The 11,118-nt window shown below is 34.7% G+C and overlaps 1 protein-coding gene across 1 annotated transcript; it reads left to right on the forward strand.

The window, feature by feature from the left end:
- The first annotated feature begins 229 nt into the window (after positions 1–229).
- Positions 230–10,714, forward strand: LOC132545333 (E3 ubiquitin-protein ligase RNF103-like). Its single transcript, XM_060209010.1, has 3 exons — positions 230–801; positions 4,346–4,592; positions 7,020–10,714. The coding sequence occupies exons 1-3, from the start codon at positions 576–578 to the stop codon at positions 8,608–8,610; spliced, it is 2,064 nt and encodes a 687-aa protein (XP_060064993.1). The 5' UTR covers positions 230–575; the 3' UTR covers positions 8,611–10,714.
- The last annotated feature ends 404 nt before the right edge of the window (positions 10,715–11,118 follow it).

An 11,118-nucleotide genomic window follows, 5' to 3' on the forward strand; every position in this document is an offset into this window, starting at 1 on the left:
CTTCAGTATATTCTAATTAAGTAATTCATATATATTGTATCATTTAATTAATAATATTTGGATAAGTACTGGATCAACATTGACCCACAAATAAATGACAACTTGGTTTACTATACTTTCATTTATCCAATTTGAAATTCCGGAATATTTTTCCGTCGATCGAGTTTAAAATCGTGCAGGAATGGAATCACGTGATCTGTTTTGACAGTCGCCATATTTAGAACCAAAGTTGACGGTCCGGAGGGAAATTACATCAGAATGTCATTATTAGGAAAGGACATGGGTCTACATCAGTAAAATGTGTGTTAAATGTGTTATTTCTGGCGGAAACTATCGGTTGTATCGCGCAGTTTGATTTCAAATGTGCACTTTCGGACATTTTATGTTTGACAGTTGGCGCGCCCATTCATGTTGACACGTCAGATGCAACCGGCAAGACCAGATAGTTTTTTCTAATGGAGTTCACAACACGACGCATGCATTGTAAAGAACACGGCTTACCGTAGTAGCACATTTTTTCATTGTTCAAACAGTGCTCAAGACATTTCATTTAGCCTTCAACCAAAACAACAGCAATGTGGCTAAAGCTCGTGCTTGTAATCATTTATGTGATGGTTTTGTTCTTTCTGGCTCGTATCCTCGAGACTGTGACCTGGATAGAGTCTGGTAACATATCCCGTCGACTTTTGGATCCAATGGCGATGTCAGTACTTCAGTTGAAGGCTCTGCTCGAGCATAGGGGAATTAGTTATGAGGGTGCAGTGGAAAAAAGGGAGCTATCCGACCTTGTAGAGTCCACAGGTCAGTTTCACTATTACGACAATGTGAAAAAACAATGGTCCTATCATGAAAATGGGAGGATTATAAGCTGTAAACTTAATGTAGTGTAGGTAAAACTGATCACAGTTTAAGGATTGAATGTTGAAGATCTTCATACTCGTGTCATATTTGAATGTCCATCTTTAAGCATATCGGCCCTATTGAACTACATGACCATGCACCCTGATAATTTTGGTTGCCATACATGTAACATGTCATGTTTTTAGAAAGAATAAGAAATAATTATGAAAATCATTCACCATAACATATTCTAAGTAAATTTTTCGTTGGCAAATTTGTATTTTTTCTTAATCCACATTTTTACATCCTCCCAGATATGATGAAATAATCAATCTATCCTTGGATGCCAATGTTTTGTTGTCTGTCAAGTGAATTCAAATCAATCAGGAATAATAAGCCATGCATTCTTGCAGTTTTTTGACTACGAAAGTCCAAACATGCAAGTCTTTTATTGGAAAAGTGATTTTTGAATAATCACTTTTGATAACCCATTTCTGATTTCAATGAACTAGCAAACTGTAGACTGACAGATGAAAAATTAATTTGATTTGAATTGCTTGTGTTGTAAAAACGAATTTTGCCAAGAAATGTGGTTCATTTAAAACCATTCAAGATAATTACTCAAAACTTTTTACAGTCATTAAGCTAGTACTATAATAGTGCTTTTTGCTATGTTGCTATGGGGAAGTTCTCCTTTTAAATGCTTTTTCTATTTTCATGGAAATAGATGAGTCAAATCAGAAATATATGTATATGATTTGTGTGTCTTTTAAACATTGGGGCACGGGATAATGTTACATTCTGTGTTATCTTGTATAGCTTAGTTTGTAGAGCTGAGGATTATCATAATTTTAAAACCATGTTTTTTTCTGATTTTTTATTTATTGTAAGCTGGAACATATAATACATTTTTGATGTAAGTATGTGTATGCCAGTTTGAATTAGTGAAAATATACTTACCATCGACAAAACATCTCAATTTTTACTTTTCTCTGGACATAAAATGGGCATGCCTCTTGTATGATGTGCAATTTATGATAAGAAAACAAAGGAAAAACCATCCATACAAATCACACAGTACATAAGTATTGTTTTATTTGCAGTAGATTCGGAATATATTGCAATAGATTTATATTTGTGCTGATTACCTACCTAGATTACTGATTGTAATTGCTTGTCTTGGAAGTCACCACCCGCCAATTCAGTGTTCTCTTAATGTTAGGCAGCTGCATAACCAATCAACAATGTTCTGAAATGAAAGTCTTTGCTTCAGTCAGCAAAGACACATACATTGTACCATTTCTTGTACTTTTCAAACATTGTCCTGGCCTGTTGCCACAAACTAAAAGGTCAATCCGGACCAGGTTTAAAACCTTCAAAGCTACTTCCCCATTCTAATGTTGCCCCAAACACCACATCAACCCAGATTATCTATTCCAATCAAGCTCCTCTGTTTCTTCTTGCTTTCATGGCTTTAATGGTCAGCATATGAGTAATGTGCTTCCACTAAGGATCAAACCTATTACTACAGGCTTATTGGTCCTCTATACTAACATAGAGGCAACCATATTCCTATTTAAGATTAAAACATGCTTCATCTTGTTATGTTACACACTTTCCTCTGTATATTGTAGAGAAAATCCAATATTCTGACTAAGTGTAAGAGAAGCTTTTGTCAGCATACTGGTAAATTAAGCCTAGTGGTGCCATTGTCATTAATATCCTTGTTCTCATTTGAGAATGTGACTTCACTTACATGGATTAAGCAAGATGTTCATGGTGGTTGGCATCAGCTAAGGAAGAGACACCTTTCTAGAACACCTGGCTTAAGTATTATGTAAAGATTCTTTATACACAACCAGGAATTTTAATATGTGACGTTTCGGTGACCAGTACGATCCGTACGCTGTCACCTTCCTCAGACAAATGACCAGTAAAGCATTAAAACACATATCACACCTTGTGTACATGCTTTACTGGTCATTTGTCTGAGGAAGGTGACAGCGTACGGATCGTACTGGTCACCGAAACGTCACATATTAAAATTCCTGGTTGTGTATAAAGAATCTTTACATAATACTTACTTTCCAACCTGACGAAAATGTTCAGTATTACCTGGCTTAAGTCTTATACTATTTGTAATTTTTCAAGGCTCTCCACATGAATATTTCTTTGGTTTGTGCTTTACTCATTTTATCAAATTTGAGTGTGAATTAGATTTTGTTGACATATCAAATCTCATAATGGTCTTTTTCTGATCGCTCGTTATCCATTGTCTGTTACTTTGTTCCCATTTCTGGAAAACTGCTTCATTAATTTCAATCAATGTTTGCGAAAAAGTTTCAAGGTTAAAGCACTAACGAATTAAAATTATTTTAAATTGTATAATTCCAACTCTGCAGGGGCCTGAAGAATGGGTAAAGTTTGCCTATTATGAGATAATAGAAATCTTCTCCAGATCTAGATCATGTAAAATCAAAAACACATGCTGTGGATAGAAATCAAAGGGCAGAAGATGTTTTGTCAAAATTGTAAATTTCATAACCTCCAGGTTCCTGGTTTTCCTTTAGGGAGTAGGTTCAATTTTAATGTAATACAATGAAAAATGATGCGGATCTTGCCACTGGGGCCAAAAGGGTAGGGCTGGAGGGGAGAAAATTGCTTATATTGAAAAAATCCTTTAATCCAAACTGAGATAATAGAGAATCAAAAACTCTTCATGGATAGAAACTTTATGTATGGCCCTGTGACCCCATTTTCTTGCTAGGAAGGGGATAAATTTTACCATGGTTTATATATAGTGAAAATAACACTTTTGGGTATATTTTTGTCATTTTCATAGAGAAATAATTAAGTTTTCCCAATTTTGTTAGGAATTATATTGATCAGATCGCAGTTCATAATATGAATAATGGATTCTGCTCCATGGTCCTGAAAGCAGATCACAAAGGATTGAATCAAATTTGCTTATATTTCAAAATTCTCCTCAATACTGTAGAATCAGAAACTCCTATAGTCCATGAAGGAAAGGGTCCCTGTTTCCTTCTGGAGAGGCAGTAAAATTTACTGCAGCTTATTTGGGAAAATAATGCTTCTAGGAATATTTTGATTTTTTTTTCAGTAAATGTTTCTAACTTCTTTAATATTACCATCAGATAGCAGTCTGATTGTACATGCATTAAGATTCAGATGCAAATTTCAGAGAATTTTGAGTGTTGAGTGCATTCTCAAGTGTCATAAGAATCGTCATGATGGATGTTTAAAAACCCGGACTTTTTTCACTGCTTTGGGAATGAAGCCCATGACTTCGAATTTGGGAAGAGAGTGTGAAAAGATCTCAAATTGTGAAATGTTGATCATCATTTTGAAAAGTTAATCATAATTTATTGTTTTATTTCTGTCTTGTTTTGCTCAATCCTGCAGAAAAAAATGCTGTGAAGCAGATGCATACTTGCTTTGAATTTAAGGGAGTTTTATAACTGTATGATGTTTATATGTTTCTCAGGTACTGTCATGGAAGAAACAAACTCAGAGGCAGTCCTAGAGGAAAATACCAGTGTGACCAACTTCACAGGGGAAGCCCATTTCTTGGAACAAGTAGAAGACTCAAAAGACAGTGTGTGGCTGGTGGAAGTTCTCAACAAAGGTCGCCAAATCAGTGCTATCTCTGATACAAACTGGCTAGAATTTCGAAAAAAGATGTCGAGATTTGGAGTCAATGTAGGAATGTTTGACTGTCGTTTAGATAAAAGGTAAGTTTTATCTTCTGTTAAGAATAAAATAGACTGAAATACACATTCTGGTCAATTCCCATCACAGAAGAGGCCAGTCACTTGCTGGTCATAATTCGTGGGTTGTTAGTGTTTAAACTGCTAAGCTACTTTGCAAACCATTCCTTTAAATTGTCTTATTATCCCCGGTGAAACACATTTGCAGGGGATATTAATTTGGGCTCTGTCTGTCCATGCATGTGTCCATCTGTCCAAGGCTTTTCCAGGCTATACCAGGTAACTTCAAAAACCTTTCAACTCAACTTCACAAATCTTGCTGTATTTATTTACAGCATAATAATTAGGTTAGTGCCCTAGTCAAGCCTTTAAAAATTGGTGTTAACTTTCCTATTGGAACTACAATTCCAAACCATTCCACTCAACTCCACAAAACTTTAAAAAAATATTAGGTTGGTGCCCTAGTTAAAAAATTGTTTCTGTTACCATGGAAACGGATAACCCTCAACACAAATTTCACTTTTCCTGGACCAGTGCTCTGAAATTATTCAAGATAATTGCTCAAAACTTTTTACTCTTATTAAGCTAGTAGTATTTTTTTCCATGGTGAAGTTCTCTATTTAAATATTTTCTCTGTTACAATGGAAAAAGGCCAAATCACAAAGTTCAGGTTTTTCAGACTAGTTCTCTTAAACCATTCAAGGTAACTACCCGGTAATCAAAACTTTATACAGGTATCAAGCTAATACTCTTGTAGAAGTTCTCCATTTCAACACTTTGTATGGAACAATTTAAGATAAGAAATAGAAATTAAACTTGTTGTAATGTTTGCTATAGATTATATGAGATACAAAAGTGGTACAACAATGCTGTTTATAAAGTAATTGAAATGTTCGGTTTTCAAATGTAAATTGGAAGTTCTAAAGGTATCATCAATGTGTTGTGACCAGCTAGGCTAGCCGTCATTGGGATGGCAGTGTCAATAAATGTTGATGATGAAAAGTAAATATGAGTAAAAAACAGTTCATCCGTGTCATGGTATGGTAAAGTATTCCAACGTTCTTTTGGTTTGCCCACTACACTGGCTACAAGTACAAAGTTGCACTTTTGTTTGGTTTTCACCCAATTTGGTAGCAAGTGATTAGTGAAAAATTCAAATTGTTGCCATTGAAAATACAAGAATGTTGAAAGCAGATTTAACATATAAAGTAGATTAATCAGACCTGTTTCAACAAATCTACAGCTTTGAAGCCATAAATAGTGCCCCCAGTTTTTTTATTTATTAGCCCACCATCTAATAGATGGTGGGTTATTCAAATCACCCTGAATCCGTGGTCCGTCGTCCGTCCGTAAACAATTCTTGTTACCGCTATTTCTGGAAAAGTACTGGATGGATCTTTCTCAAATTTCATATGCAGGTTCCCCTTGGCCCCTAGTTGTGCATTGTACCTTTTTTGAACTGATTTGCATTCAAGATGGGCGACAGGTGGCCATCTTGTATTTTGGAAGTAAAAGTTTGTTACCGCTATTTCTGGAAAAGTACTGGATGGATCTTTCTCAAATTTTATACGCCGTTTCCCCTTGGTCCCTAGTTGTGCATTGTACCTTTCTTGAACTGATTCGCATTCAAGATGGCAGACAGGTGGCCATCTTGGAGTTTGATTGTAAGAGTTTGTTACTGCTATTTCTGGAAAGAACTGGATGGATCTTTCTCAAATTTCATATGCAGGTTCCCTTTGGTTCCAAGTTGTGCATTATACCTTTTTGGACTGATCCGAAATCAAGATGGCTGACAGGTAGCCATCTTGGATTTTGAGAGTAAAATCTTGTTACTGCTATATTTGAGGAAGTACTGGTTGGATCCTTCTGATATTTCATAGATATTGGTTTCCCTTGGTCCCTAGTTGTGCATTGTACCTTTTTTGGACTGATTTGAAATCAAGGTGGCCCACAGGCAGCCATCTTGGATGTCGACAGTAATACAGCACAAGCATATTGTCCATTATCCACCTGTAACTGACTGCTATCTAATAATACTTTGGGATCTTTTTCAAATGATATTTGCTAATAGGTGCTTAATAAAAATATCTTGTGCCATCATTGAGTGCATTCAATGAAGACCAGTTCATGAACATTTACAACACCTGTAACAAACAAAAAAAAATAAACAAATCTTCAAGAACTGAAAACAGATCCTCAAATGGTGGGCGCCAAGATCCCTCTGGGATCTCTTGTTCATAATTATATTTTTTACTATCCATTGGTTATCTCTTACCTGCCTTTGAACAACCAGGGCCTGCTGATTGCTTTATAAAGATTTTGTTTCATTTCTCATTATAAATTTATGTGTAAATTACTACCTGTTGTGAATTTTTGTATACCCAGGTATTGGGATTGCATAAATGTTCTTTTTAAATTTCCCTTTACTATAATTCTTTTCAATAATTTCAGATTTTGCTCCAAGAAAAAGTGGCATGATTCTCACCTCATTCTTGGTCTTCCTCAAGAATTCAAAACGAAAGCAGTTGTTAAGTTGTACAGTTATGATGGCCAGTATCGTCAACAGAATATATTCAATTGGATAAAAGAGACAATGTCTAAAAAGGTCTTTCAGATCCGCTCATATGAAGAACTAAAGAGTGAATGGTTAAAATTTAATGACACTGATTCAACTGCTGAGATTCGGATGGTTATGATTTCCGATATCATGAGTCCACCGCTGTTTTTCTCAGCGGTAAGCATCAAATTTCCTGGGAGAGTGAAGTTTGGTCTTATGAACAATAAATCCCTGCTTAAGAAAGACATATTGAAAGAGTTTGACTGGGGTATTCCACCTAAATACATCATTGTTACAGTAGAAAAAGTGGCTGTATATGGTAATAAACCAATAGAAAACAAAACATACAAATCCATGGATTTTTTTTTGAAGACTCTATACCCAAGTTTGAATGATATTTTTGTTTTGAGTTTAGCACTTTGTAATTTGACAAGTCTTTTTGAACCATTTCTTGTGCAAGGATCAGTGTTAAAAAGATTTTTTAAGTTTATTTGTTGTATCTTAAAAAATAACATTGTTCTTTTGTTGACTTGGATAATATTGTTGACAGTTTTCCAACTCCATACAATCTCATTTATGATAGAATATGGATTGAAATGCATACGGATTCTTGGACTTTCAGAACTTGGTTCATACATAAGACAAGCTTATTGTTTTTACACCGCTCATAAATATTTTGGCGGGTTTTCATTTGTGATGTATGCTTCCATTGTGGGATTTTTGGCTTACAGATTCAAAGATCACGAAACTGAGCAACTTAATCCAAATGAGTGGAACTTTTCTGAATTTCAAACATTGCAACATTTGTTTTTTCCAACTACACGTCTGTTGGCATCTGAGAGAAGCAGATTTGTTCATTATGAAAATGGTGCTGATGATGAAGCTTCATCTACCTTTTCGATGGAATACATCCGCAATCTTCCTGTTTGGAATCACAGACCACTTCCTATTATCAGCTATAGGAATGGAAGTTCTCGGAGGATGTCAGCCCACGGTGATTCAGACATCAGTGAAAATAAAGTCATCTCAACAGATTGTCAAGTTAACCAAAATGAAAAACAGAGTAACAGTACTTGTTCTGTAGATGGCAGGGAGGAGATACCACAATCAAAGTCTGATATGCAGATTAATAAGAAAGAAGATGATATGGAGACAAGTGATGAGAAATCCATGCAAAGGTCTGATAATGCTAAAGATGCTAACTCAGAGCTAGTAGTAAACTCAAATCCAAAGCCTATCTGTGATGATGACATGAAGCTAAATGGGATGCTGTGTGGGGCTCCTGAAGGGATGCTGGTAGAAATTCAATGTGGCATCTGTATTGAAGAATATGTGGCAGATGCAGTACTGTGTGGGCTTCCCTGTGGTCATTGTTTCCACCATAACTGTATCCTTACTTGGCTTTATAAAGATAACCAATCCTGTCCAATTTGTCGCGGGCCATCTTACATACAGACGCAGTCAGTTCATCTTCACCAAGAATAGAAACAAGAGTTGACACATCTATTTTTCTAAATGACTTCAAGTAAATTTTCAAAATCTCATTATGTTTTATTGAAGAAATATGTAAAGTTGTTATGAAATATGATGTTCAAACCTTCAAGCATTGATTTTGAAAAACTAAAACACAAGAAGCCTGGTGGGGGTTGGGAACTGAAATTATGTAGGTGAATGCTTTGAATGATAATTGACTGTTTGATCCTACCATTACTAGGTCTTACAGTCATGCTAATCGTATTTCTCAAAAAAGTACTAGTGTAATCTTTCTCTAATAATACTTGTGTAAGTTGCTCTTTGATAAACAGATGTCATTTGGGACTGATGGAATACATGAAATTAATGTTTAGATTAAGACTTCTCAGTATTATTTCTCAGAAAATACTCTGCTATTTACATCAATACAACCTTGATTCCTTGTCCCTCTGAAAATGTCATGTATGATACAAACTTGTTGTCAAATTCATATAAGTTATCAGAATCAGAAAACTATGAGGGAGTAATTTTATCTCGCCTGGGATGGAAAGACTTAGATATGCCATTACTAGATATAGGGAAGAGATTAGTTTTGTGTATTCATTCATGCATGTCGTGCGACATCCATCATAAGCAAGCTTTGTATATGATATCTTCTTCCTATTTACCCATATATACCTGTACTTAGATGTTATTAGAAGTTACAAATGCTTGTGTAACGTTGCAAGAACACTGATGTTTGTCATTGAGATAACACTTAGACGGAAAACCTGTAACCAACCAAACAAACTTTAAACATTGATAGACATTTTTGTCAGACATCACTTTCATCATATATCATAACATCCAGCTATGTATATTTGATCAGATTCTTATAATCAGTGGTTAAGGAGAAAGGGTCAGGTGTCACATTTACCTCTAAATTGAGTGGGGAAAAAATGCTGAAGTTTGACATTGTGATGTGCAATATCGGGCCATAGAGTTTTATGCCTGATGGTTCAGTCTTGGGCCATAAAAGGCATTCAAATAAGGTTGGTACCTTTTCTTTCTCACTTCATCAGTGGTCAGTCAGTCAGTAAACAGCTATTGTTAAGGCTAATTCTTGGAAAGCATGGGATGGATCGTTCTACAATATATGATGTAAATTAACACTTTGGTCCCTAGTTGTGCATAGTCCACTTTGGGATAGATTGGAATATCAAGATAGCTGACAGATGGCCATCTTTGAGACCTATTGGAAAGAAGAGAAAATAAGAGAAAAATCAAAGTGATGAAAATCTACAGGTATTACAGATTATTCAATGATGAATAATGAAATCACTCTATGGTTTCTTGCTGTGCCTGACTTGGTTTGAAATAGAAAATGAAGAAATCTCTCTATTATAGCCAGTAATTGGTACAGATATTTTTGTTTGGTTGCACATATTCAGTACATAAAATCCTTCTCCCTACAACAGTTATCTGAAGTAGCTAGATATAACAGGATTGTTATACTATTCAATACATAGAATCCTTGTCCCTACAACAGTTATCTGAAGTAGCTAGATATAACAGGATTGTTATACTATTCAATACATAGAATCCTTGTCCCTACAACAGTTATCTGAAGTAGCTAGATATAACAGGATTGTTATACTATTCAATACACAGAATCCTTGTCCCTACAACAGTTATCTGAAGTAGCTGTATATACAGGGTAGAGAGATTGGACAATAATAATTCTTTTACTACGAATATGGTATCTTACTTTATAACTTGCTGGATATGTCATCTTAAATCATTCCACACACATACATATAGGTTGAAAAATGATTACTTTTTATAATATGATTATCATTGATTATCTTTCAATTTAATCAATAGTTACATTAAAACTTACTCTCTTCCACAGATTTTTATTGTCAAAAATGGTTAAAAAATTTTAAAAAGTGTCATAGCAATTATGATCAAGAAAGTATTCAAAACAGAGATAGGTTCACACAGATGTACCAAAAGTATTGTGTACACAGATGTACATTGTAATCATGATATAAAAGTATTGTGTACACAGATGTACATTGTAATCATGATATAAAAGTATTGTGTACACAGATGTACATTGTAATCATGATATAAAAGTATTGTGTACACAGATGTACATTGTAATCATGATATAAAAGTATTGTGTACACAGATGTGCATTGTAATCATGATATAAAAGTATTGTGTACACAGATGTACATTGTAATCATGATATAAAAGTATTGTGTACACAGATGTACATTGTTATCATGATATCAAATATATTGTGTACACATGCACAATGTGTAAATTATGAACATATTTGTATATCAATATGAAATATCCTACCGTACATATACACTTAAACTACCAAGGGAGAGGTGACAAATATTTGTATATTTATACATGCTAAGAAAACGTCAAGCAACTTCTTCTGCTTAATGATGCTATTTTGGCTGGTAGTTTCCTGAAAATGACTGACCTGTTATCAAGATTACATGGGTCAGATTTGTTAAAATT

The sequence above is a fragment of the Ylistrum balloti genome, unplaced genomic scaffold (genome assembly GCF_031769215.1).
Source record: "Ylistrum balloti isolate Yb309-2 unplaced genomic scaffold, AGI_CSIRO_Ybal_v1 Utg369840, whole genome shotgun sequence".
NCBI classification, from domain to species: domain Eukaryota; kingdom Metazoa; phylum Mollusca; class Bivalvia; order Pectinida; family Pectinidae; genus Ylistrum; species Ylistrum balloti.